The 27910-nt window shown below is 57.8% G+C and overlaps 2 protein-coding genes across 2 annotated transcripts in view; one reads left to right on the forward strand and one right to left on the reverse strand.

Annotated features, from left to right (window-relative positions):
• Nucleotides 1-8592, reverse strand: part of MAP1S (microtubule-associated protein 1S) — a 13276-nt gene extending 4684 nt beyond the window's left edge. Inside the window, exons 1-5 of the mRNA XM_012654077.1 lie at nt 8473-8592; nt 7218-7319; nt 5747-5829; nt 4567-4707; nt 1566-3906 (exon numbers count right to left, since the gene is read on the reverse strand). Of these exons, the coding sequence (XP_012509531.1) occupies nt 1566-3906; nt 4567-4707; nt 5747-5829; nt 7218-7319; nt 8473-8581 (2776 nt within the window). The 5' untranslated portion in view covers nt 8582-8592. The remainder of the gene's footprint in view (nt 1-1565; nt 3907-4566; nt 4708-5746; nt 5830-7217; nt 7320-8472) is intronic.
• Nucleotides 8593-23733: 15141 nt separating this feature from the next.
• The window catches only part of UNC13A (unc-13 homolog A (C. elegans)), a 62504-nt gene continuing 58327 nt past the window's right edge, over nt 23734-27910 (forward strand). Inside the window, exon 1 of the mRNA XM_012653994.1 lies at nt 23734-23755. Within this exon, the coding sequence (XP_012509448.1) occupies nt 23734-23755 (22 nt within the window). The remainder of the gene's footprint in view (nt 23756-27910) is intronic.

The raw sequence follows: 27910 nt of genomic DNA on the forward strand, positions 1-27910 counted from the left end.
AAAAAAAAAATAAACAGGCCAATTAAAAAATGGGCAAAGGATTTGAATAGACATTTCTCCGAAGAAAGATATACAAATGGCCAATAAGCTCACAAAAAGACGCTGGACATCACTAATCATTAGGGAAATGCAAATCGAGACCACAATGAGGTATCACTTCGCATCCATTAGGATGACTACTAGCGATAGCGAAAGGAAAGTCACAGATGTTGGCAAGGATGTGGAGAAACTGGAAGCCTTGTGCCTTGCTGGTGAGAATGTAACATGGTGCAGCCGGCATGGGAAACAGTACGGTGGTTCCTCAAAACAATGAAACACTGAATTACCGTATGACCCAGCAACTCCACGGCAGGGCGTATACCCAAAAGAATTAACACGGAGTCTCGAAGAAGTATCTGTACACCTGTGTTCACAGCATTATTCAAAGTAGCTAAACTGTGGAAGCAACCTAAGTGCCCACGGTGGATGAACGGATAAGCAAAATGTGGTCCACTCACACGATGGAATATTATTCAACCATAAAAAAGAATGAAGTCCCCAAACATGCCACAACATGGAAGAACCCTGAGGACGTCATGCTACACGAAATGAGCCAGTCACAGAAAGACAGATGCTGTGTGATCCCACTTACGCGAGTTATGTAACGCAATCAGACTCACGGAGACAAACGAGAACAGTGGGTGCCAGGGGCTGGAGGAGGGGGACGAGGAGTTAGTGTTTAATGGGCACAGTTTCCGTTCTGCAAGGAGAGTTCTGGGGACGGATGGTGGCGACAGCTGCACAACAATATGAAGGTATTTAATTCCACTAAACTGTACATTTAAAAATGGTTAAGATGGTAAATTTTCTTATGTGTATAATTTTTAATAATTGAAAAAACAAAAGCACAGCAGACCAGAGACCCTCTCTCCTTGGCAACACCTGCTAAAATAAAAGGTTGGCCCTAGCGGGCCCTGGGAACCTGATCTCAGGAGGCCCCGGCCGTGCCCGCCTGGGAAGAGGGGCTCGCAGGCCTCGACTGCGCGATACGGCGGGGTAGGCTCCCCACCTGCCTTCCCCTTTCCAGAAAGTCCAGGGTGTCTGCACACACCAGGCGGGTGTGTTGTCACACTTGTTGCTGGGGGAATTGAGCATGTGGTGGGTGGCCCCACTGGAGGATTCTAGAAGCTTCTGCCTGGTTTCCTCTGGGCTTTGCCCTGGTGCCTTTCCCCTTTGCTGATTCTGCGCTGCTGGGATACACCCTGGCTGTGAGCACAGCTACGTGCAGGGGCCTCCTGGCCAATGGGTTAAACAAAATATACTATTAAAGTGTCACCTGTTTCTTTTGACTTATCGTGGCTTCTAGAAAACTCATGGGGCCAGACATGCTCATGTCATTTCCACTGATAGGGCTGCACGGAAGCTTCGGGATGGCAAGTGCCTCAACAGGGAGGCTGGAATCCCGTTTTGAAGGAGAAACTGAACACCCGAGAAGGTGGTGTGCATGGCTGGGGTCACACAGCACACAGCCACGGGGACTCCAATGCCTGGTCACCCAGCACAGGGCCCCAGCTCCCAGTACTCACCTGACAAGCCTCGAGTGGCAGTCTTGGGGACCGAGGGCTTTCTGGACAGGGGTGCTCGGCCTCCCTTGTCACTGGGCTCACTCCGAGCACTCAGCGGTCGGCTGGCCCGGTCCCCACCGGCAAGCCCCTTGGTTTTGGCAGCAGCCACTGGAGTGGCTTTGGGGGCCGCAGCGCCTGAGCTGGGCCGGGCCAGGGGCTTCCACGTGCGACCAGGGTTCTCCGTCTGCCGGGTGGACTTGGGGGGCATCATCTCAGGGTCCACCATGCAGATGCCGGGTGGGTCAGGCAGTGGTGGGGGTACTTTTAGGGGGTCAGGCAGGGGGTCGTGGCCTGGAACTCCGAAGCCCTCTGTGTTGTCATCTGAATCCCCGGCACCAGGGGTAGCGGGCAGGGGGTCCGAGTCAGACAGGGTGGGCAGGGACTCGCTGACAGATGTGGGTGGCGTCTCCTCGGCCCCTGGCCCACCTGCGCGCTCCTGTGACCGGGCACTGCTGTCATTGGAGCTGCCGGGGGACGCAGCTGCCGGCGCCATAGGCACAGCCTTGCGGTGCTCAAACTCACAAGGTGACACCAGGCACAGGTCCACATCGTGTGGGGAGGCTGAGCGCCGGGCCCGGGGGCCGCGCAGAGGGAGGCTCAGCCCAGCCTCGCTCGCGGGGGCAGGTGGCGGCAGCACCTGTTCAAAAGACACGGACAGGGACTCGTCCACCTCCGTGGAGTGCGGGGAGCCCACCTCGGCGGGCAGCGACGGTGTGGTCAGTGTAGGCGTGGTCGCCGTGGGCGAGGCGTCGGGCCCGGCCTCCCCGGCCCGCAGTGGACTGAGGGACAGGCGCCCGCTGCCCTCCGCGGGGCTCTGGCGGGGCTCGGGGGAGGGCGTGCGCCGGGGGGTGCCCACAGCCAGCAGCAGCTCCATCGCCTTCTCCTGCCCGGCCGGGTTCAGCCCCAGCTCCAGGCTGGGCGTGGCCACCAGGGGTGGGGCAGGGGAGCTGCAGGTCGTCGTCCCTGTCGCTGTCGCGGTACTGGCCTCTCCACGGCCCACGCCAGGGGGACTGCGGGGTCCGTTCTCCACAGGCAGGACGCCCGACCTGGCCGCCCTGCGGAGCTTGGGGGCTGCCTGGGCACCCGTCGTCTTGAGGCTGGGGGCAGCAGAGGCCGCCCGGCGCGCCTCCCAGGGCTGGGTCCGGGGGGCACTGGGCTTGGGGTTCTTCTTCACCTCCCGGGACGGCCTGGCTTCTTTCTCAGTCCTGCGCGGGGCCTCAGCCCGGGCGGACTCCTTGCGGGCGCCCCCAGGGCGGTCCTGGCCGGGCCTGGCGGGGGCGGGGGCCCGGCCCTCTCTCTTCAAGCTGTCTCGCGAGCCCACGCTCTCTCTGCTTTCTGCTCGCCGTGGGCCCTCTAGGTCCTGGGGCGTCACCACTGGCTCCCGCAAGAACCCCAAGTGCTGCAGGCGGACCAGGCCATCCAGGAGGCGGGCGGGCGGTGTGCACCCCGGGAACAGCACGCGCACCACCTTCTCGGCGGGGCCCGCGGGGTGCCACACCAGCAGGGCGCACACGGAGGCCGGGGAGCGCTCCGCGCCGGTGGACGGCGGGTGCAGCACATACATGTCCAGCCGGCCCACACCCATCTTCTGGAAGAGCACGGTGGGCTGGGCCGGCGGCGGGCCGCGGCTCAGAGACAGGGGTGTGATGCCCAGCTGGCTCAGGAGGCTCAGTGCCAGCTCCGCCTCGTCCTCGCCACGCACCAGGCGCACGGCAGCCTCCCGGGCGTTGAGGAACACGACCCCTAGGTTGGGGGAGATGAGCCTGCGCAGCCGGTCGTTCCAGGAGCCCCCGCCGGCTGCCACCTCCTGGCGCTCTGCCAGCTTGCGCCGCAGTAAGCTGTTGAGGCCAGGCAGGCTGTCGGCACCAGCGTGGGTCACCAAAACCGCATCCACCCGGTCCAGGTGCCGCACCAGTTTCCAGAAGCTGGACTTGGGGTTCGAGCCACCGTTGACGAGCATCGTGAAGCCATTGACAGCAAAGAAGGCGGCGTCCCCGAGGCCACCAGGGAAGATGTAGCAGCACGGCTGGGCCAGCCTGAGGAAGCCCCCGGAGGACGGAGGCTCCAGCAGCTCGAAGGGGGACGGCGGCTCCAGAGACTCCGCCACGTACTCCAGGAACTCGCGCAGTCCCTCGGAGGCCGGCAGCTGCGCCCGCGGGTTCAGCCGCAGTTGCAGCCGGAGCGCGCCCTGCAGGCCGGGCAGGTCGGGCGCCAGCTGGGCCCAGTCTCCGAAGGTCGGGCAGGTGATGGTGAGTGCGGGCAGGCGTGCAGGCGGGGGCGTGGAGGCTAGGATGTTCTGGATCTGCAGGTGGGAGGGAGGGGTGAGGGGCCAGCCAGAGCCAGGCAACACCCAGCCCCTTGGGAAAACTGGGTGAGGACACCCTGTCCTGCCTCCTGGAGCTGGGAGGGCCCCTGCCTGCTCCTTACCACGCTCCAGCAAAACCCAGCCTCCCCGGGCCATGAGGCCCCATGGTCTGGCCTATCTCCTGCCTCTCTTTCCCTCCCCCTCAAACACCTCCCTGCCCCAGGACCTTTGTACTTGCTGTTCTTGCCTTCTGGGGCACAGCTCCCTCCAAGGAGACCTTCCATGCTCCCCTCTGCCTACTGCACATTTTCTCATCACTACGATGTGAAAATGTGATCTGCCAGGGGTTTTGGCTCATTTGCCCCACCCAGACGGAGGGCTCCAGAAGGACCCACTTGGATCCATCCCAGCTGGGACCTGGAATCTGGGGCACCACATCAGGCCTCTGGGACATGGGCTGACCTACAGGCCCCGCTCACACCATGCCCTGTGGCGGACGACAGGACCGAGCCCTGACAGCCAGGAGGCACGGGCGTCACCACTGCCATCCTGCAGAGGAGGAGATGGGGTCGGGGAGGACAGCAGGGCACGGGGGCTGGACAGGCACGAGCCGGGATCCAGAGCAGGCGCAGGGAGGATGGCATGGGGGCAGCTCACCTCTCTGTCCCCCAGGACCTGGAGGAAGTGGTGGGGTGAGAAGCCCCCTGTCTGCAGCAGCAGCTCCCCTGTCCCTTCCAGGCAGGGCCCGGCCAGCACCAGCAGCTTGTGAGGGGCGGGGTCCAACAGAAGGTTCCGGAGCTGGGGGCGGGGCAAGCATTAAAGGGCCCATTCTGTGCAGCAATGTATCTAGCAGTCCTCTTTGGGGAACCCCCAGCCCCAAACTACACACAACCACCCACCCTCTGGCCCTACCCCAAGGCCAGCCCAGTGCTCAACTAGCTAGGAAAGGCCGCCTGTGCCAGTCCCACTGCGCCCCACCCCCAACCCCTGCGGCATCTCCACGGGCTCATGCCCAGCTCTGACACCCCCTCCTCCTGAGAGCCCTCCTTGCCCCTCCCGGGCTCTCTCAAGCCCGCCTCGCCCTCCAGTCCAGCTGGGGATTATGTGTCCAGCTCTGTCTCCTATAGACGGAGAGCTCCTTGAGAGAGCAAAAGGGAACGTTTTTGATCAAAGGAATCAACCTGTAAGAGGGTCTCTAGTGGGGTGTCCCAGTGCTTTTTTTTGGAGACAAGGGTCTCTGGCTCTGTTGCCTAGGCTGGAGTGCAGTGGCATCATCAGAGCTCACTGCAACCTCAAACTCCTGGCTCAGCCTCCTGAGTAGCTAGGACTATAGGTGCACACCACCGCATCTGGCTAATTTTTTATTTTTTGCAGAGATGGGATCTTGCTATGTTGCCCAGGCTGGACTCCAACTCCTGGGCTCAAGCGATCCTCCTCCAGTCTCGGCTTCCCAAAGTGCCAGCATTACAGGCGAGAGCCACCGTGCCCGGCCTTGTTCATCTTTTTAATATATAATTGAGAGAAGGATACAGATGCCCACAAGCCAATTAATAAGTCAACTCACACGAGTACTGTGGCCTAGCTGAAGGGAACTCACAGGACACAAACATCAGTCAGGCCCTGCCTCCCACCTCTAGAACTCTGTTCTCCCCGGCCCGTGCGGTGAGTGCTCCCCCCACCTCTCCCCCTCCCCAACGCCAGCCTTTCCTGCTCCTGGCTTCGGTGCTGGGTGTCTCAGGAGAGGGCTTTAGGTGGTATGAAGATGGGGACATGAGATGAGGACAGGGATGATACCAGTCCCCACAGCCTCTCCCTCTGGGACGCCAATTGTCCCTACCTCGTCACACAGGGACTTGTCTGATGGGTTCAGGAGGACCAGGGTCTCCAGGGCCTCTCCGCGGTGATGCAGACTCCGCTGGCCTGTGGGGGGTCAGACCGGGCCGCTCATGTGGGGCCACACTGCCCTGGAGCCAAACCCTGCTCCCTGCGTGACCCGCAAGTGACACAAACTCCTCTGGGAACCCCCCCTGGGTCATACGAGCGTTAACAAGCACGCGGTAGAGCTGCGGGTCAGGAAGAGGCAAGAACAGAACACCCCAACCCGACCCAGCAGGCCTCACACCGGAAATGGCGGTAACAAGAGGCCCCACCGTGAGCCGGGCTTCACTGCAGCTGGCAGCCCCACGGCGAAGCCATCGTCACTGCCATCTCATAGACAAGGAGCCCAGAGCCGGGGGTGGGATGGGGAGGGGTGTCAATGAGGGCACACCCGGAAGAATAGACGACCTGGGCAAAGGCCCAGAGGCAGGACAGGTGGGGCAGGGCGCGGGACCGGTCGCTTTTGGAACCCTAACCCAGCCTGTCTCTCAGAACGCACACGTGTTTTAAACACAAAGCCCCAGCCTCTGTGGCTGGAGGGGCGATGACCCCCTAGCGCTGGTCAACCTTTGTCGTGTTTGTCATGCTTCTTATCACACAGATATTGCCCCGTTCTGCTGGGGAAACCAAGGCAGAGAGGGGAAGTGGCCGCAGAGGTCACATAGAGCAGACAGGATTTCCAGCCCCCCTCCCTGCCCCAGGAGAGGTCAGGAAGCCACCAGGACCTGCTGGGACAATGAGGACGGACACTTCCTTCCCCTCCGCTCCAGCAGCAGCTAGGAGGTGACTCCACGGGCTGAAGGGAAGCAGGAGCAGGGAGAGTTGCAGGCAACACCCGAGCCCTGCTCACCAAGTGCCCTGTTCGCTCTGGGTCACCCCAGGATCCCCAGGGAGCTTCGCGCAGAGTGGAGCCCTTCTTGATTTCATTCCTTCTCAGTTCTCCATCTACTGAGTGCCTACTGTGTACCCACCATGTGCAGCGGTCACAGCCGTGAAGCAGATTAGGTCCCCGCCTACATGGGGCCCACATGCCATCTTCCAGCCCAGCTCAGTGACCCCCCACCCCAGCTTCCAGATGTTCTGTCTCACTGCTGGGGCCCTTCCCTCCACCTGATACTCCCACCCCAGCAGTTTCTCATCCAAAAAGCCACCTCCTTGGAGGACTCCCCGCCCCTTCGACACCAAGGTCTCCTCACCTGTAAATCAGGGACAAAAACACTAGTTCCTGCCTGTGGGCTGTTGAGGACCAAAGGAGTTATCACTGGGTCAGGGCTCGCTCCTGCTCAGCACTCAGAAGGTCCTGGCTGTATTATTACTGTAGTAATGATACCCCCTCCCAACGCCCGACACACAGCTGGCACTTTGGGAGCACTTGCCCAATGAACACGCAGAAGGGAAGCAGCCAGGGCACATGGGGACACCAGGCTCACCTTTCACGATGCTGGAGAAGGTGGCCGAGTGCCGGGACACAAAGACCTTGAGCTGTTCATCGAGGCTGCAGACGCCAGGATCAACATCCCAGGACCGGACACCTGGTGGGAGGGGGCAGTTCAGCTGGGCCCCCCAGGTACCAAAATATTTCAATAACTAGCACTAAGTGGGCGAGGGCCACCCCAGCCCCCTCCCGCCCGTTCTCATTCGCTGCAGCCTAGAGACTCGGAACCACCCAACACCCACAGGTCTTGCCGCAGCTGGTTCAAGGAACTCATGGCACGTGCAAGTATTTTACAGACCAAACTCAGGACATCAGCAACAGAGCCGGCACCTCTCCCATCTCCCCCTCCTCGCTGCTCCTGCCGGGCACGTCTCCACTCTCTGCGCCTGGAGGCCTGGCCCCTGCCTCCCCACCTGTTCCCTCTGCCCAGAGGCCCTTCCCCCTGTGTCCCCACCCTTCAGGTGCTAAGACCAGCTGTCCCCTCAGCTCTTTGCATCCTAACACCATGTGAGCCTAAAACTTGTTCAATCTCCTCGCTCACTTTGGGCCCATCCCCCCACCAGACCATGAGGCCCTTGAGGGCAGGAAGGCCTAGTGCACAGCGGGTGCTCAGGGAACAGTCCCCAAGCACAAGAACCGAGATGAGTGCTGCTGTCCCATTATTACATACAACGTTACAAGAGATGCGGAATAACCATCTTCCACACCCAGGGGTGTATCACGCCTGCCAGTCCCACCGTGCCAAGTGGCTGCAGGTGAACCTAACAGGTGCACCCATGACTCACCCACCTCCCTCGGTGCCAAATCCCAGGGGCAGGCTGCACCCGCCCACACCCCAATTAGCAGCTCCTCGTGCAGCAACAGAAAGTGGGCCCCGGGGCTCCAGGCCTGCCTTCCCCGTATCTGCTCCTCTCCCCAGGACGTCCAGGCTGCTTAGACCCGGGGATCCAAGGCGACGCTCCCCTCCCCCGCGGGCGGGTCTGTCCGGCGGGAAGCGGATCCCAAAGCCCGTATCCCCTCCCGGGTGTGCACCCAGAGCCGGGGCGGGGCAGCCCAGTCCAGGCCCGATGCCGTTTCCTCCGCGGGCGCCATCCCGCCTTTGCCGGCACCGTGAGCCTAACGGTGAGGGAGGCCGGGCCCCGGCCCGCCAACGCCCCGGACCCCGGATCCCGGGCCCCTCCGCCCCACGCCCGAACCCCGGGCCGAGACGCGCGGCCTCCCGGGCGCCCGCACCCCCGGGCCGGCCCGACCTCGTTCGAGCTCCTCCAGGACGTAGGCGAGGAGCCCGGGGCACCCGCACTCGCCGCCCACCACGAGCAGCAGCGAGCTCGGCGGCGCCACCGCCGCCGCCGCCGCCATCTTCGCACCGCCCTGCCCCAGAAGGCCCTGCCCTTGGCCCCGCCCCTTAAAGGGGCCGTACCGGAAGTGCTGAAGACCCCGCCCGGAAGCCCCTCCTCGTCCCTTTGTCGGGCCCCCTCCAAGCCCATCGAGGACGTGGAGAGCACGAGGTGGGGGCGCCAAAGCTGTGGGTGGGCGCCCGGGTCTAAACTTCCGGCCACCCCTGCCAAATGACCATCCATCCATCCATTCATTCATTCATTCAGCAAGCTTTGAGCGCGTGCCTACCACGTGTCAGTGAGAATCCCGGCTCTGGGAGAACTCACATCACGTGGCAGTGGGCCCAGTCGAACCCAGGGGCAGATGGCTAGTCCAGCTCTCCAGGTCAGGGCTTGAACAAAGAAAAGAAATGTATCTTGAAGGTAGGGCTTTGAAGAACGTGTAAGAGTTTGCCAGATGTGGGTGGTTGGGCAAGAGCACCTGAGGCAGCAGTTACAGTGAGGCAGAAGTTACAGCACGTGCAGAGTTTTAGAGGTGAGGAAGTACATGTGTGTTTGGGACCCATCAGAAGCACTCGTTCTGGGGCAGGGTAACGCACATGCTGCACCTACTGTGTGCCAGGCATTTTACTCCATTAGCTCATTGAATACATGCACAGAGCTATGAGGTAGGCACTGTTGTTATGGCTATTTCAGAGGAAAGGCGAGGAAACTGGGATTTAGAGGGATGAAGTCGCCAGGCCTGTAAGTAAATGGTAGAGCAGATTCGACCCCAAGTGGGTCTGCCTGTGTGGTTCTACCCCTTTCTCCCCCAGACAATCTCCTTCACCCCTTGTACCTATAGCAGCCACTACTTGACAAATCATCTTGCATTGAACTTTTGGACAGTCATCCATACCAGGGGAGGACTGAGCTGTCTTCCTCAGGAGTGAGCTGTCTGTCTCCAGAAGTATGCAAAGCAAATCAGGACAGCAATAGGAGAGGTCTGGGAAGCAGGATCAGCCTCCCACTGCCGTTCATTATCTGGGTTGTTCAGCCCCACTTCCTCTCTGGCCAGTGTGCAACAGCTGCTGGCCACGTGCCGTCTGCTCCACTTCCGCTCTCTCTTTTTGGCCATGACATCCTTCCTCTGTCCTGGTCCCTCTCCCTGGCTCCCTTCCCTGAGCCCCGACTGCCTGTGATTTCCTCTGTTGTTGCTCTGAGCGATCATGGGGGTGCGAGCGTGTGTGTTGGGCTCTGTCTGTCCCTGGCTCGTGCGGGACAAGGCTGAGAAGGGCGTGACCCAGACTCTCGGAATGGGCATGAAAGGCCTGTTTACCGCCATTCATTCGTTCGCTTACTCCTTCACGCGCACTTACTGATTGGCCCAGGATTCGAGCTTCTCACTGAATTCCACCCTCTCCTGTCCACAGCTGTGAGTTATAATTGGTGTTAATTCTAGTTGGTCTTAAAGGGCCTGAGGTGCCAAGATGTGTCTCCACCGTGGGGGTCTGATTTGGGGGGAAGGTCCCCCCCTGGGCTTTGGGAGCTAATGTCCTGAGTATTCTGGAGCCCTGAGCTCTTCCTGTCCCAAAGTGTCCCCCAGGCTGAGGACCCTGGTGTGGGGAGCATTTCGCCAGAGATTGAGAAGCATCTGGGGACCATCTCTGAAATCCCAGGCATGGGACTGGTCTTTGTCCACGCCCAGCTTCGTGCCTGTTTCCAGGTCCCCAGTCCCTGGAGGGGTCAGGTGATGGCATCTGTGGAGACAGTGGAACCCGAGGCCCTCAGGACTGTCAGAGGCTCTCATCTTCTTCCCCTGGCAATTCTTTTCTCTTTAACATTTTTGCTGAGGTTTGACATAGACATGGTCAAATTCGTGCATGTCAAGAGTGGAGCTTAGTAACACTGACAGCCCTCAGGTCAAGATCTAGTACATCATCAGACTCTGGTGGTTCCTGTGACCCTCTGGTTGATTTTCCCCTCCCCCAAGGTGACCGCTGCCCCGGCCTCCATCACTGCAGGGGAGTTTTCGCTGGTTTTGAACTTCACCTACACAGATCTGGATCCGGCCTATGTTGTGTCGAGGGCAGGCGCATATTCCCTTTCATGGCTGTGTAGTATTCCACACTGCCAAATTTTTGTTGTTCTTTTTTATTATGGTAAAATACACATAACATAAAATTTACCGTTTCAACCATTTTAAGTGTACAATGCAGTGACATTGAGAGCATTCACGATATTGTGCCATCCTCACTAACACCTGGCTCCAGAATGCTTTCATCCTCTTAGAGAGAGACCCCACGCCCATCAGCGCTCACTCATGCCCGTTTGCCCTTCCTCCAGCCCCTGGCAACCACTAGCCCACTTTTCTGTCCCTAAGGATTTGCCCATTCTGGCCCTTCCGTACAGTGTGTGACCTTCTGTGTCTGGCCTCTTCCCCGCAGCAGGACGCTTTCAAGGCGCATCCCCGTTGTAACGCGGAGCAGTGCTTCGTGCCTTTCGTGGCTGAGCGATATTCCGTTGCATGGCGGGGCCACATTTGGCTTCTCCATTCATCTGTTGACGGATGCTTGGGTTGTTTCCACCTTTCGTGATTGTTGGCTACTCTGAGTCCACAGTTTGGTTATTTTTAGCTATGAAAAAGTGTGTACAAATTTTTGTTTGAGCCAGGCACAGTGGCTCACACCTGTAACCTTAACACTTTGGAAGGCTGAGGCAGGAGGATCGCTTGAGCCCAGGAGTCGGAGGTTGCTGTGAGCTATAATCACACCACCGCACTCTAGCCCAGGTGACAGAGCGAGACCCTGTCTCAAAAAAAAATAAAAAATTGTTTTTGTTTGAACACCTGTTTTCAGTTCTCTTGGTATATACCTAGGAGTAGAATTGCTGGGTCACATGGCAATTCCATGTTTAGCTTTTTCAGGAGCGGTTAGACTATTTCTCACAGCAGCTGCACCATGCTACTCCGCCGCCAGCAGCGCATGAGAGTTCCAATATCCCTACATCCTCGCCGACACTTGGGTGGGTTTTTTTTCCCATTAAAAAAATTATAACCACCGGGTACCAATTTTTCACTATTTATCCGTTCTCCCGTTGATATGCATTTGGGTGGTTTGCAGGTTGGACTATCGTGGAAAAAGCAGCTCTGAGCCTTTTGTTCAATGTCCCCCTTTCTCCCCAATGAGGCCCGGGATGGAATGGCTGGGTAAGAAATGGCCAGGCTGTTGCTCAAGCGGCCCATGAGGGAGGCCATGTCACCTCATGTCCTCAACACTCGGGCTGTCAGATTTTTAACACATCTGCCCTTCTGGCCTCCCCCTCTGCCCCCTGCCTCATCGCCTTTGTTTATTAACATTCACTAAGCGACACTTCTGTTCTGGGTGCTGGGGAGAGGACCAAAGTCGCTGGTCCCGGGTGTGAATCAGTCCTGGTCTGGGCTGTGAGGGAGCCTGAGGTCACAAGATTTGTGTGTTAGTTCATTTCATCTTTGCAGCAGCCTGGGGCACAGGCTCTGAGTTAACCCATTTAGCGGATGGGAAAGTGAGCTTCAGAGAGGGCGAGGGACGGATTCAGCGACTGGCGCATCAGCTGCGATTTCCCCCGGTTCACCCAGCATCTGACTCCAGGCCCTGCAACAGGTTCATTCGTTCATTCATTCATTCATTCAACTTTCCTGACAACTTTCCTGTGCTGGGTGCTGCTGGAGTACCCAGATGGCCTCAGTCCTGGTCCCCAAGGAGACATCATTCTGGAGGACGATGAGCTGGACACAGATGTCCCCCAGCTCTGTGAAGTCAGGGCTGGGCTAGAGGATGAAGCCAAGAGCTGGGGAAGTGGGGAGTATCCCTGGGGAGACAGGGAAAATATCCTGAAAAAGGGACATTGGAATTGGGTTTTTGAAGAGTGCATAGGAGTCTGCCAGGCAAATGATGCATTCATTAATTCAACAAACACCTCCCCACCCCCAGCCTGGCCCCAGGGATCCTCCAGGCTCAGGGATACAGACACCCCAAGAGATCACAGATGTGCCAGAAGCAGAGGTGGAGGCAGGAATCACCCTGGGTAGAGGAGCACAGGGGTTCCCAAGGGGACCAGCAGGGGTATCTTGGGAGGAGGGTGTGGTTCCAGTTGATTTGCCCAGAGCAGGAGATGGTGCTGAATGTTTTTGATTTGAAACACATGGCTTGGGTTAAATCAGGTCGAGACAACCTGATTGTGACTCAGAGAGATACCTGGACCTGCTCTGATCCACCTCCCAGGAGTGGGGCCTCAGTTTCCCCAAGTGGGATATATAAGAGCAAAAACAGGCACAATGCCTACCCCATCCCCATGGGCCTGGCCATGTGATGGAGATGGAGGGGACTTCAATTTTTTTGCCTGTGGCTGGAGGTCCATGCATCCCAGATGAGCAGGGACCTGGGAATAGAACAGGGACATTCCAGCCACACATAAAAGGTTCTAGGAAGACTTCACTGGGGGAAGTAATGCTCAAACCAGGACCTAAGGGAGGAGGAAAAATTCAGCACAAGTATGGGACAGTGGTAGAGGAGCACGGGAAAAGGAAAGAGCATCTCCTGTGGAGGGAGAGCATGTGCAAAGGCCCTGAGGTCAGAACAAGCTGGGTGTGTTTGAAGGCTGCGAGGAGACCGCAGAGTGACAGGGAGACATAGGGAGGTGAGGGCAAGAAGTTCCATGAGTGGCAGGCCATGTGGGGCCTCCTGGGTCATGGGAATGGGTGTGGCTTTTATTCTGAAGGCCATGAGGAACCCTGGAGGGTGTGGGAACAAAGGGAACATGGAAAGTGAACTGTAAAAATGGCTGCAAATCGGTTCCAAGCATTTCCCCAGATTAACGTGGCCAAGATCATACGGACAGCACGTGGCAGACCCAGGATTTGATCCCAGTTTTAAGGGCTGAGCTCTTAAACACGCTATAGTCTCAAAAGGGGAAGGAGAGGCTGGGAGCGGCCTGGCTGGGGTGGGCGTCCACCTGCAAGCAGTTTATTTTGTAAAATCGCCAGGATGCGGTGGGGGGCGGGGGGAACTGCATTCTGTTTGTTTATAATCCAGTCCTCTCTGGGGGTCCCCAGCCGCTCTGACAGTCCCCTAGTTAGTGCAAAGAAGACGCCCCCAGAAATGGGGACCCTCCCCGGCCCAGCTACCCCAGCTTGGGCTCCCACCCAAGCTCCACCCACGGGGGACTCTCAGTGTTTCCCCAGTCTTTGAGACCGGATCAATTCCTTGATCGTTCCCTTTGACATGTATTTCTTGAGCCTCTGCTATGTGCCAGGCGGTGGAGAGACAATGCTTTGTGGGAGCCAGTCCCGGCTTTGGAGAAGCTTGCCGCGCGATCGGGAAACAGACAAGAAAACCGGTGCGATGAGAAGAGCGGACCTCCACCTAGGCTTGGCAGTCAGGGAAGGCTTCCCGGAGGAAGGGGCATTTCGCCTGAGCGAGAGAGAGAGAGAGAGAGAGAGAGAGAGAGAGAGAAAGCAGCTCACCCTAGAGAAGAGAGGGGAGAGGGTGCTTCCCGCGGTGGGACCAGCGTGTGCAAAACCCCGCGGGGCAGATGTGGCGGAGGAATTAGGGACTTCCAAGGAGGCTGCCTCCCAGAGGATGCCAGAAGTGACAGGCAGGCGGAAGGGCCAATTACCATGCGAGAAGGGCCTTGTGGGCGGAGCTTTCGAAGTGCGCCCTCTCCTTGGTTGCCAGCCGTTGCGCCCTGGTCCAATCAGCGGCGGCCGTAGGGCTGGGGCGGCTTCCGGTCCGGGCCGCCCAGACTCGGAGCGTGATGCGGGCTGAGTCTTGGCCGGGTGGAGGCTACCGAGCTGGGTCCGGACCCCGCTTCCCATCCCCGCCCAGGTCTGGTCCCCAAGCAGCGCCGCGTCCAGACCCGATCACCAAGGTACCTTCCTCGCCCTTCCCACTGATGACCCCGTCGTAACACGCGAGGTTGAGGCCAGGTGAGGGGTCAAGGGTGCAGACACCAGACCTGGTGGGGTTCAAGTCCCAGCGGTGTCTCTCCCTAGCAGTGCCACCTCCCTGTGCCTCGGTTTCCCCGTCGCTTGAACCGATAGGGTCCGGGTGGGGAGTTGGAACAGCCAGAGGGCCCAGCCAGCCCGTGCTCAGCGCTCACCTGGTGTTGGCGATTCTCCTAAGTTATCGCTGTGCTTTGGGAATCGACGGCCGACAGGTGCTCTCTGAGCAGACGGCCGGCAATGACCTGGTTGGGGCCTTCCCAAGGAGAGCATGGCGAACCCCGGGGCTGTTTTCAGATGCACCGAATTTAACCCTAACTACGGTTGACCTCCTGCTCCTGAATGTAATTAAACATCTGTTCATTTGGACTTTACAGTTCCATTTCTGCATTTTGGAGCCAAAGCGTGCATGCATCTGGGTCTCAAACAATTTCATCGGACCCTCAAGTGCCAGCTGTGGGCACCAAGGGGCCGAGACAACCCCGCCTGACAGTGCCTTATGGTGGTCCTATAGGCATGAGAGGCCACAGCCCTGGCTTGGGGTCCGGCTGTGCCTCCTACTGCCTGGATGGTTTAGGCAAATGCCTTGGCGTCTCTGATCCACAGTTTTCCCACCTGTCAAAGGAGGGAGAAACCCAGTACTGAGGGTCCTCAGCCCTTGTGCCCTAGGCTGGTATCCAGCCAGGTTCGGGTGGGGAAGCAGGACTTGGAGGGGCGGTATGAATGGGGGTGCAGCCCTGAGCCGGGCAGATCTAAGGACTTGGCTGGGGCAGTGGGGTGGGGGTGGGGCGTGTGCAGTGTACTTGAGGCTGCAGAGGGCAAGGTTGGTGCGGGCCCCTCTCCTGAGCTGGTCCCAGGCCCAACCATGGACGAGTCTCACATGCTCCTGGGATTCTCACGTTGGACACAGCACCACGTTGGCTCCCAGCGTCAATTCTTTGTGCCTCGGTTTCCTCATCTGTAAGATGGAGATGATCATACCTCCACATATGGAACATAAGTGAGGTGCACAAGAAGAAGGGTTGAGAGGAAGTCCTTGCTTTCTTTGATTTTAAAAAACTGTCATTTTAGGAAATTTAGGGAAAGTAGAGCCAGTGGAGTGTAGGGCTTAAGGGCCTCAGCTGGGCTTCCTAAATTCAAACCCCAGCTCTGCCACTTGGCTGCTGTGTGACCTTGGGCCAGCCACTCAACGTTTCTGTTCTGTTTTCCCAGCTGTAAACTTTATTATAGGGATTAATCGAGTGAACATTTGTAGAGTTCTGCTCAGCGCCTGGCACACTGCAGTTGAATAAATTAACTCCCCTCACAGGGTCCCTGGCTTCTGGCTGCCCCTAGCCAGGGGATCGCTCTGGGGACTTTGGGCTGGGCCCCGCCTCTGAGTTAGTTCCACCCTACAGCCCTGCGGGGCGATGCTGCCCTCGTCCCATTTAGTGCTCTGGGAAACGAGTTTTTATCCCCATTTTAAAGATGATAAAACAAGGTTGCCCTCCCTGATTTATCTTGCCACAGCCGGCCTGAGGGACACAACTAGGTCCAGGAGGAGGTCCAGCCTCAGGGCATTTGCACACGCCCTGCCCTCTGCTGGGAATACCCTTCCTTCAGTTCCCGAGTGCTCAGAGAGATCCTCCTCGCTCTCCAGGAAGCCTCTCCCAACATCCCAATCAGAGCCTCCTTCCTCCCTAGCCCCTCGTGCTTCATTTGTCCCAGCCTCGACCTTAGAGGTTCCATTCTCTTGCCACGCACCCCACCCTTGGACACGGCATGGGCATGGCATGGATCCAGGCTGTGTTTGTTGAATGAATGCACGATTGAATGATTACATGGACGTCTGCACTGCAGAAATGGTCCGTGCTGACAGTTGTCCTGCTCCCCTTCGCATCCGAGCCCTGCCCCCCACCGCCCGCACTCTCAGGGCCTCAGTCTCCCCATCCATGAAATGCGCTCGCAGAAGAAGAGGCGGGCCCGTGGCCGTCTGTGTCCCCTGCAGAGCATTGCTGCTGGCCTGACGATGGGGCCAGCCTGGCGGTGGACGAAGGTGTGGAGGGCGGAGCCCTGGGTCTGATGTCTCGGCTTTGGCTGCTCCTGGCAGCCAGGTGGTCTTTATTCTCTGTCTCCACTCTCGCCCCACGTGGCCACACCCCATCTCATGCTGATGACCATCCTGTTGGTATCTCCAGCCCCACGCCGCGTCCCCGAGCTCCAGTGTCCAAGGACGCTGATGTTCCCACCGGGGTGCCTTGTAGGCTTCGCCAAACACAGCTCCCAGTTTCTCTCCCTGAGACCTCCTTCTCCGTCCTGTTGGCGGCCCCAATCGTACCGCGGCCCAGGTGCTAACCCCTGGACTCACTCTTGTCGCTTCTCTTTCCTTACCCCACGTGTCCCAGCCATCGGCAGCGGGTCCTGTGGGCTCAGGCTCTGGAATTAACTGGAGCCTCTCCACAATCCCATGGGCCCTCCTGTATCCCTCTTGGATGCTGCCCTGGCCTCCTGCCACCTACACTCCTGTCCCCAACGGTCCTTGCTCCCCCCAGCAGCCCCAGAAGGATTCTTAAAATCATAAAGCAGATCATGCCCCTCCTGTGCTCAAAGCCCTCCCATGGCTCCCCATTACCCTCAGAGTATAACCGGCACTCTTCCCTGCGGCCAGGAGACCTTGCGCAGTCTGCATCCCTGCCGAGCTGCCCGCCATTCTCCCCTTCCATCCCTCCCTCTCTCCCTCCGACACGTACCGACTCATTCACATTTATGGAGTGCCTACTGTGTGCTGATTTAGTTCTCAGCACACAGTGCTCACCCCCTGCCAGTGTAGCTGGGGGCACCAGAGAAGGGTATGGGGCTGGGAGGACATGGATGACAACAGGCCCTCAGTGACTGGCCCCTTGGGCGTGGCTAGAGCCTCAAGGCCTGCTGGGCTCATTTCCTGCTTTGTCCTGTAGTCCCAGCTACTCGGGAGGCTGAGGCAGGAGGATCGCTGAGCCCAGGAGTTCGAGGCTGCAGGGAGCTGTGATGATGCCACTGCACTCCAGCCTGGGCGACAGAGCGAGATCCTGTCTCTAAAAACAAACAACAACAACAACAAAAAACCCAAAAAACAACAAAAATAGCTGAGCTTAGCAGATGCTGTGGAGGGGATGGCTCCATTTCTCCCTGTCTTGGTCTCCCTGTCCCTGTCTCTGTCTCCCTGTCCATCTCAGAGTAAATCCCAGACCCTTCTGCATTCCCTGCCCCCTGGGCCCTGAACAATCCCTGCTCAGTCCTCCCTTTTCCTGTCTCCTCCTGTCACTTGCTCATATCTAGACACACAGTCCCACCGCAGGGCCTTTGCACATGCTCAGTGAATGCCCGTCCCCCGCCCCTCCCCAAGCCTGGCCCCCCACCTTTGCATCTCAGCGCAGGTGTCGCCTCTTCCCCCCAACTCTGCCCTGTGACCAGGCCCTCCTCACGTCCTTGTAACTGCCCTTGACCTCCTTTGTGCGTGCCTTTTCATTTCCACCTCCTGTGCTAGGAGCCACATCACTTTGCAGGACCTGGTGGCAAGCGTAGTTCCCAGCATCCAGATGGTGCCAACAAATGTTTGCCGAACGAATTGACTGACATCCATGTCTGTCCACCCCTTGGAGCTTTGCACAGTGCCAGCAACATCAGATGTGCCCAGTGAGGACTGGGAGTTTATTTGACGACCAGGCATGGTCACCCTGGGCTGCAGCTGCTAGAAAAAGCTCTGTCCCTTTTCTCTTAAAAGGCTGAGCTCTGCGGATGCTGTTGGGGGACCCTTCTTGTCCCAAGCCCAGATGTCTCCATCGCTCCTGTTGGCATAGAAGATGGGCGAGTTTTGATACCAGCAGGGCCCCTGGAGCTCGGAAGGGTGGGAGGGATGTGTGTGCTTAGGTGTGGGGTCTCACCACGCACGGGGGAGGGGGTCGTACTTTCCCCCAGTCTATGCACCGTCTCCCATCACTTCTCTTTCAGTGGTTTTTCTTCGTGGGTTTCCTAGGAGGGAGGAGAAAGCACGACATCAGAAGCCAAGAGAGAACAGGGAGAGAAAGACACAGAGGGTCAGAGAGAGCTTGCGAAAGGCACAGATGCCGCTGAGGGGAAAGGAAAAGCGCGAGCAGCAGAGACGAGAGGGCAGGGATGACGAGGAAGCCTGGCATGATGGGCGGAGGGACCAGCCGGCTGCAGTCAGTAGCTCTGGAATTAGCTGAGTTGTTGGGGCACGCGCTGGGGCACAGGGCTTAAGAATTAGTTGGATCTGAGTGATCAATGGTGAACGCCGATACGATCTAAGATCAGGAGCAAAGCGAGGATGCCTGTTACCACCGTGCCTGGCATTTTACCGAAGGAAAGAGAAATGAAAGGTCTGAGGACTGCAGAGCAAGACAGGAAAGTGTCTTTATTTCCAGACGACATCCTTGCGTACAATGAACCCCCAAAGAATGTGCAAATGTAATTATTGTATGTACAAAAAATTGTAAAAGCTCAATAGATGCTAGAGCTAATTGCATTATTCTACCCTTCTGCAACTAACAGGTAAAAAAAACCAATATCCAGGCTGGGCGCGGTGGCTCACACCCGTAATCCTAGCACTTTGGGAGGCTGAGGCGGGTGGATCGTTTGAGCTCAGGAGTTCGAGACCAGCCTGAGCAAGAGCGAGACCCCGTCTCTACTATCAAACTAGAAAGAAATTAGCTGGACAACTAAAAAACATATAGAAAAAATTAGCCAGGCATGGTGGTGCGTGCCTGTAGTCCCAGCTACTTGGGAGGCTGAAGCAGGAGGATCGCTTGAGCCCAGGAGTTTGAGGTTGCTGTGAGCTAGGCTAATGCCATGGCACGCTAGCCCGGGCAACAGAGCGAGACTCTGTCTCAAAAAAAACACAAAAAAACAAAAAAAACAATATCCGATGCTATGTATTCATAGCATCAAATGTTCAAAGCATCTAGAGACAAATATGAAAGTGATACGTTTTTTCGAAAGCTAGATAAATGGAAAGATGCATTGTTTTTGCACTTTGGAAGGTTTGCTGGGTCTCCTGGGTCTCCTGATTTGGCCTATGGATTCAGTGCAATTCCGAAGTCCCAACCAGGTTTCTCCATGGAACCGAAAAAGCTGAGAAAGCAGAAACTAGCTCAGATGCCCCTGGGGAGGGAGAACGAGGTGAGTAACTCGGGTCACCAGATATCAGTTATCAGCATGAAGGTTAGTACCAGAGGTAGGTGGCCCCGGGACAGAAGAGAGAGCCCGTAACGGACCCCCAGGCACTGCGTGCCTTCTGGTTGGTCAGTGCACACCAGTAAGTCCGCACATGTACAACAACTTGCTTTGTGACAGTTTTATTAGGTGGTATTAGAACAATTAATTGTCCCCATGGACCAAATATGCAATTGGACTTTATCTCACTGCACACTCAGAAATCAGTTCCAGGAGAAGTCAAGACAGGACTGTAAGTGACAAAACTCTAAAAATGTAGAAGATGCCATGAGAAGATCTTTGTGGTGCTAGGGTAGGAAAAGGCCTCTAACGCGAGACAGGGTGCCATGACTTGGACACAGTGTCCTACACTGCAAAGGAAAAGATCAATCAAGTTGAAGAATTTAAAATTAATTCCACAGAGACGGAAAGGGGACTAGTGGTTGCCAGGGGCTGGGGGAGGGGAAAATGGAGTGACTGCTAATGCGGGCAAGGTTTCCTGTTGGGGTGATGGAATGTTCTGGAACTAAGCAGAGGTGGTGGTTGCGCAACAACATTGTGAATATACTAAATGCACTGAATTGTACACTGTAACGTGGTAAGTTTTGTTATGTGTATTTTGTGGTAATTAAAATAGAATTTAAAATGAAGGGCTTTGTAGATACTCCTCCCTCCTGCAGTGGAGTGTAATCCCCTCCCCTCGAGGAACTCAGCGATTTGCTTCTGAAGATTAAATAATAGAGCAGGCAAAGGGACAGACAGTGACCTGGCAGTGGACAAGCCTGAGACACCGCTGTCACCCGGGGATCAAAGCTGACATCATGGAGGAGGCCATGTAGACACCAGGTGCCCCTCGTGCGATGTGACGAGGAGGCCACCACCTCTGGGTCTTTCCCCGCAAACCCTGTCGCTTCTGCCTAATCATGAAAAAATACCACACAAACCCAAACCCAGGGACTGTCCACAAAATACCTGGCAAGGACTCTTTAAAAGTGTCAAGGTCACGAGAAATAAGGAAAGACTAAGGAACTGTCGCAGATCGGAGGAGACCAAGTAGACACGAGGACTAAATGCGATGGGGGATCCCGAATTTGATCCTGGGACAGAAAGAGAACACTGGCTGAGAAGCAGTGACGTGCAGCCGCTGCATCGGCGAGTCATTTTTCAGCAAAGCTTCGGAGGGCAACGCCCTCGCCCCTGCGCACACGGAGGAAGGCCAGGGCGCGCTGCGGGCGCGAGGTCTGCGAGTTAGCTACCAGCGCGCACGTTCGCGTTTCGGTTCCGGCGAGTCCCCGCAGCCGCGTGTGTGAGGCGTTAACATCCGCAGATGCTCGGCTCCTTTCGAAGCTGTGTGTCTCAGCAACTGCTCTGCAAATCTAAAATGTTTTCCCAAGTAAAAAGTCTATTAGAAAATTAAGACCTTCTTTTCAGAAAAGACAGAATAAATGAGTAAAGACAAGCTACACATTGGGAGACTTTTACAGCACATGAAACCAACGAAGGATTTGTACCTAATATGCATAAGAAATCCTACAAACCAATAGGAAAAAGACAGTCGACATTTTAAAAAATAGATAAAAGACTTGAACAGGCATTTTACCAGAAGGAGGAACCGGGACTCCCGTACAAGTCCAACCTCGTGAGCAATCAGCAAACCAAAACCAAAATGAGGCATCACTGCACTCGCCCACACTGGCACGATTGAAACACCTGGACGATTCGAAGTGTTGGTAGGGACGTGGGCAACTGGCGCTTACGCTGCGCGGGTGTGACGTGAATTGCTGGACTCGCAATAAATAATGTGATGTTACCTGGCGAAGCTGAGCGTGTGGGCGTTTTGCGACCCGGCCATCCGCACCTGTGTGCGCGAGCACACGAGTCTGAAGTCTGAGAATGGTCATAAAAGCTTTTTTTGCGATAAACCCAAACTTGAAATAACCCAAAGGTCCACACGCTGGAGAAGACGTAAATAACCAATGTCAAATCATATGTTGGGGCTCAGAAAACAGTACTCCAAAATGAAGGCCTCAGAAGCAAAGGTTCTCCTCTGACCTTCTCCTGCCTTCCTGTATCTCCCGGTCCCGTCTCCCCCAGGCCAGGCATAGAAACTAGAATTCCTCTTCCCCAAGGCAGGTCATAGAAACCAAAATGCTCTTTCTCCAAAGCTAGCCATAAAACCTAAAGCTATTCTGCCGAACTGGCCTTAGGTGATCTGACCTACCTTGTTCGGCTGCAGGTCATAAGACCCCCATTCCAGAGAGGGTCCTGCTCCACAGCTAGATGGAAGGGTGCCACTCAGGGAGGGCAAGAGGAATCTCGGCAGCCAGGCCTTGCTGGGCAACGCGCCCAGTCTGTCGGTATTAGAGCTCGTCTTTTTTGTCCAATTACATTTCTACGTGGTTGTCCATACTTTGTTGAACCGAAGCATAAAAATGGACAATTTCCCCCTTGTATCTTCGGGTCTTTATCCCGGAGTCTCCTGTGTACACGTTACATAAATTTGCGTACCTTTTCTCCTATTAATCTACATCTTGTGAGTGATTTTTCATGGAACCCTTGGAAGGCCAAGCCCCGGGTCCCTACACGCCCAGAGGAATTGTACACAGCAGCGAGAAACGCCTGCGGCGCAGCCACTCTCCGCGACACGAATGCTATCAGCAGAGTCGTAGCCAACAACAACAACGACATGTTAGTAACGAGTGGGAACATTTGATCCCAGTTACATAAAGTTCAGAGACTTGCAAAACCTAACCATGCACTGCTTCTGACAAGCTTGTGGTGAAACTTAACAAAAAAAGGAGGATAATGAAAACCAGTTTGTGGGGAGGATGAAGAGATTGCAGAGGGGACACGGGGATCATCCCTTGTGATGATAATGTTTTTTATCCAAGCCTGGCATGGCTGCCCCTTATTCCTTACCTATGTCTAATTGATATTGAATAAAAAATTTAAAAGCAGTGAGAGGGATACAAAAATAGTTACTGTTAGGCACGATGATTCCAAATGCTTTATCCCCTGCAACCATTTGAGGCAGGTCTTGTTATCATCCCCATTCCACAGGTGCGGAAACCGAGGCATAGAGCGGTCAGGTGACTTGTCCAAGGTCGTGCTGGTGATGACAGGCAGAGTTGGGCTTTGAACAAAGGTCTCACTCACAACTAACTCCATGCACACTCTACGTTCTATGAAGCTCCTTCCTGTTTGCTGGAGGCGGAATACCCCGCAGGGCTCAGCCTCTGGTGCTCTTCTGGGCCCTGGTGACACATAGTGAACGCGTTTGTGGGACAAGGGCCCACGCAGAACTGCCCAGCTAGATGTGTGGGGAAGGGTGGTGAGCAGTTGCGTTGGGGTCAGGGCCCAACCAGAGGAAGGGATGGGGGCTGGGGGAGTCCAGAGGGGAGGAGTAGAGGCTCAGTTTGGGGTAGGCAGGGAAGGCTTCCCCGAGGAGGTGATGTTCGGACTGGGCATTGATGGATGAATAGGAGTTTTCCAGTTATACAGTGGAGTGAAGGATGGGATGGAGTCAGAGTGCGTGCAAGGACCCACAGTCTTGGTGGCTTAGAGAGAGCGAACACAGACCTAGAGACCTAGACAGGACAGAGGAAGGCTCAGAGACAGACGCGGGGAGACAGTGAGAGGAACAGAGACCTAGGGAGAGACAGAGATAAACAGTCAGGGAGACAGAGACCTCAGACAGAGGACTAGAGATCCCAGAAGGGCACCCGCGTGGGGGCCGCCCTGTCACCGCGTCGGGGGCGGCCTGGGGGCGGGGCGCCCCTGCCGGCACCAGGCCCTTTAACGGACCCACCCCCCGCGCGCCCCGCCCCCCGGCGCCCCGGCCCCGCCCTCCGGCCCGGCGGCGCCGCGCAGGAGCTGTCCGCGCCCCGGTGCTGAACCAAGATGGCCGGCGGCGGCCGGGCCCCGGCGTGAGCCGCGCTGCAGCCGGAGATGCCCCGGCGCGGCCGCTGAGCCCGACCCGCCCCAGCCGGTCCGGCCGCCTCCGGCCCGCCGGCGACTCCGGAGACATGTCTCTGCTCTGCGTTGGAGGTAGGAGGCGAGGCTGAGGGCGGGGAGACCCGCGTGGACGCGGGCTGGGCGCGGGGTCCGCGTGGATGCGGCTGGGCTCCAGAGGGGGCAGCTCGAGTACACGCGGCTGGACTTTCGAGGGGGTGGCCCTTGTCCACGCGGCGGGGCGCTTGCGGGGGTGATCCATGTAGACGCGGCGGGGCTCTAAGGGGGTCCTGGTGGCCACTGCTGGGGGGTCCTATGGACGCGGCTGAACGCGGAGGCCCGTGTGGACGCGGGCAGGGATCTGGTGCTCTACCTGGAAACTAGCTAGCCTGGGGCGTCTGTGTGGACCGGGTTAACAGGGGGCTCGTGCGGAAGGGGCTGGGCTAGGTAGTTGGCGAGTCCCGCGGGTAGCTAGAAGGCGTCGGATGCTGTGGGCTGGACTGCGGGTCCTCGCGGCGTGGACGTGGCTTGGAACTGGGAGGGGAGGCGACGGAAGGGTGCTCCGAGCCCCGGGATGTAAAATTTGGGTGGGGGGCCTTGGCCACGAGGACTCCCGCGTGTTCTAGGACTCCCCCAGCCCCGGCATGGAGAGGACCTGGGCGTGGAGGAGACAGGAGCGCCCTCCCGAAGTCCAGACAGGGCTGCGCCTGGGGGTCCGAAGGCGCCCCCTCCCGCCCCCTCTGGTTCCCCAAACGCGTTCCTGGCCGTTTCTGCAGGGAGCCGACCCCGCGGAAGACAGTGTCCCCCGGCCCCCTCCGGCCGTCCTCGCCTCACCCACTTTGCGCCGGAGGGAGGGGGAGGGAGGCGTGGGGGGAGCTATTTTGGGGCCAGAACGCCATCTGCACCGAGGCCCACGCCCGGGCCCACGCTCCGCCTCGGCGCCGGGGGAGGGAGGGAGACGCGAGGGCCACGACCCCCCGCCTTTGGGGCTGGGGTCGGGGAGAAGCCAGCCCCCCGGGACCCAGGCTCCCGGGCGCTCGCGTTGAGATCTCGGCCCCGGGGGCCTTGGGCGGCAGGGGTGGTGGCCGGCCGGTTCGAGGCCTACCGAGGTCTGAACCCCGGGGCTTAAGGACTCGGCCCGCCCCTCACTCCTACCCACATGAGGGCCGGCCGGGGTGGGGAAAGGGCGTGTGGGCCCAGCCCGAGATGTCGGCTTCCGGAGACCTGGGGCGACAGGGAGCGGGGCAGTGTGTGGATGCCGCCTGGACCCCGGCGGGCAGGCCGGGAGCCCGGGAACCTCCCCCGCCGCCCCTCCCCCTCCCTCCCCTCCCCCTTGGCCGCTTCATTCACAAACCCAGCCCCGCCCGCCCGCTCCCCGCCGGGGCTGCTTCCCGGCTTCCCGAGTGCAAATCGCGCAGGGCTGGGCCGGCGTGGACGCGGGTGTTCTTAAAGGGACAGGGGCCCCCTTTCTCTGAACCTGTTTCTGCTGGACGGGGCTGGGGGTGGTGGAAAAGGGTCCCAAAGGTCAGAGGTCAACTCATCCAGCCCAAGGCCTCCAGGCGTCTTGAATTAGGGGAGTAGGGAAGTGAAGGGAACCCCCATGCAGCCTCCACAGGCTAAGCCTGAGGAGGGGCAGGGAGGCGAAGGGGACGGCCGGCCCCCTGCTGCCCTGTGCTCCTCCTGAGTTGCCTGGCACTTGGGGGTGGCACTGGAGGAGGCCCCCAGAAGTGGGTGCCCCCGGCTGGCTCCATCCTCTCTTCTTCACGCCCGCACCCGCCCGGCTCACGACCTCCAGGCTGGGCTTCTCTGGAAGGTTTGCCTAGTGCGGGGGGCGGTTCTCACCCCAACTCTGACGCAAACGGGAGGCTCGGCTGCGGGGGTGGCGCGAGGGAGGGGCGGCCAGAGGGACGAGGCTTCCAGAAACAGGCCTGGGGGCAGGATTGTGCGGGCTTCCGTGGACTTTACAGGAAGGAGTCACCGGCAGGGCGGAGGCGTCGCTGGGGGGCGATAGGGCCCCGAGGTGTAGGGAGAGCCATGCGGGCTGGTGCGGGGATGAGTAGGAGGCGGGGAGGGTGCGGAGCGGGGAAGACGCTGGGCGAGGCAAGCCCAGGAGGGGGAGGCGAGGAGGTGGGGGTAGGGGGAGTATGGGAGTGGTGAGGGGGGCTGGGCTGGGCAGGAGTGAAGCTAGGCTGGGAGGGGTTTCCGTGGGGCCAGAGCTCATCCTTGGAGTTGAGGAAACACCTGCCCCCCTCTCCACAAGGAGGGGCCCACCCACGTCCGCCTGTACACACGTTCATACCCGAACTGTCCCTGCGGGGACAGAAAGTCTCCACGCAGACCGTGCGCCTGGGGCTGCACATGCTCGCACACGCATGCGCGTTCACATGCCCGTGTGAGCATAGACACATGCAGGCAGGCGGGACACAGTCTGCCGCCGCAGACACAGTCCCTGCGACCAGGCACGCCTGTTTGCGGGCACACGTATGGATGTGTTTGATGCATGTTCACAATACACATGTCGCATAAAGATCCCCTCATGCCCTAACACTCAGACGTGTACTCATATGTATCTTTTAAAGCCCCCGATCCCATGAAACACACCTACATACACATACGCACACGCCAAGGACAGTCAAAGCAGCCCCTTTAAACAAGCGGATGTGGATCCACACACATTTACGTATACAGTTGCACACAAGTGTGCACACACGTGCAAGGAAACAAATGAAGTTGCCATAGAACCGTATAGCGTGCACGTCCACAAATAACGACGAGTGTGTTTCCGCCCGACTCAGCACCCACAAGCTCGCACATACCAGCATGTCCCGATGCGGTCACACCCCACTCCCAGGCCCACATGCGCAGACCCCACCTGCACTCAAATGGTGCACACGAGCACATGTCCCTCCACGCTTGCACACGTGTATACATGTGCACACCCCTGCCTGCCCTGGTGACATGAGAAAACCGCTCCCTGCAAATATTCAAGCAAGCGCAGGCAAATGCAAGCTCTTGTGTGCACACCCAGCACCGACACATGGCGGATCATTCTGCCTAGACCTTGTCCCTGCCTCTCTTCATTCTTTTGTCTATGTGGGGCCCTGCTGCTGCCACATCCTTCAACCCTTAATCCACTTGCTAGGTCTTGGCAGGATCTGGAGGCTGTGAATGTCAAATGCTATTTGATTTCTTCATGAAGTCACTTACGTATTTACTCAAAAAGCATTCACTGAGCACCTACTATATGCCAGAGATTATTCCTAGCCCTGGAGACCCAGCCCTACTCCTAGCCACTGTCCATCCCCCCCCCACACACATGGAGTTAGGGTGAGAGAGATGCGGAAGGGTTAAGGGAGTGGAGTGTCCAAGGCTCTCTTCCTCTGGGAAGCCTGCCCTGATCCCCCCCCGCATTTGCCTGAGTCTCAGAAGGTGAGGGGGCTAAGCAAAAGGGAGGCGGATGGTGCTCTCAGTGGAAGGAAGAGCGCAGGCACAAGTGTGGGGGGATCAGTTAGTTCCAGACCTTCCTGTGCGCCTCACGGCATTTTGCACAGGCCACTTGACGTTCAAAGGCTCCATAAATATCTAATGAGTGAATAACACGAACAAACCCTCGACTGTGTGTGAGGGGGGCTTTGCTCCACAACGAATAATAGCAACAACAACAAACCCCATTTACGCAGCATTTTATAAGCACGATGTTGAGGATCTTTAGGCCCGTGCCCTCTTTAATCCTCACAGCAGCCCCATTTTACAGATGAGGAAAATCGAGGTTCAGGGAGGTTCAACGACTAGCCTGGTGTCGCAGAGGCAGAGGTGGAGCTGACCGACTCCACAGCCTGCTGGGGGTGGGGAGAGAAGGGTGAGGCTCCACTCCTCCCCCAGACCTGGGGACAGCCAAGTCCCTTCCATAGGGTGAGACTCTGTCCTGGGATTGCCTTCTTTTTCATGCACTCAGTAAATGACATGTCACAACCTCCCCATTCATCACAGCGGTTTCCACGCCTCTCTCCCAGGGAGCCTTCGCAAGTCCCTCTGTCCCTGGCTACTCAGTCTCTGGTACCACCCAGCTAGGACGATGCGCACCTGGGTCTGTTTTCCTACCATTCTCATGGGATGCCCTCCCGGGTTCGCTGTGATTCCTCATCAGGGTTGCAACCTGGCTTTCCCCCTACGCCGGGTCACTTTCCTTCCACATACGAGGGACTTCCTCTGCGGGGTGCCAGTGAGGGCATCCCAGGTCTGGGAGGCCTG

The sequence above is a fragment of the Propithecus coquereli genome, unplaced genomic scaffold (assembly GCF_000956105.1).
Source record: "Propithecus coquereli isolate 6110/MARCELLA unplaced genomic scaffold, Pcoq_1.0 Scaffold438, whole genome shotgun sequence".
NCBI classification, from domain to species: Eukaryota; Metazoa; Chordata; class Mammalia; order Primates; family Indriidae; genus Propithecus; species Propithecus coquereli.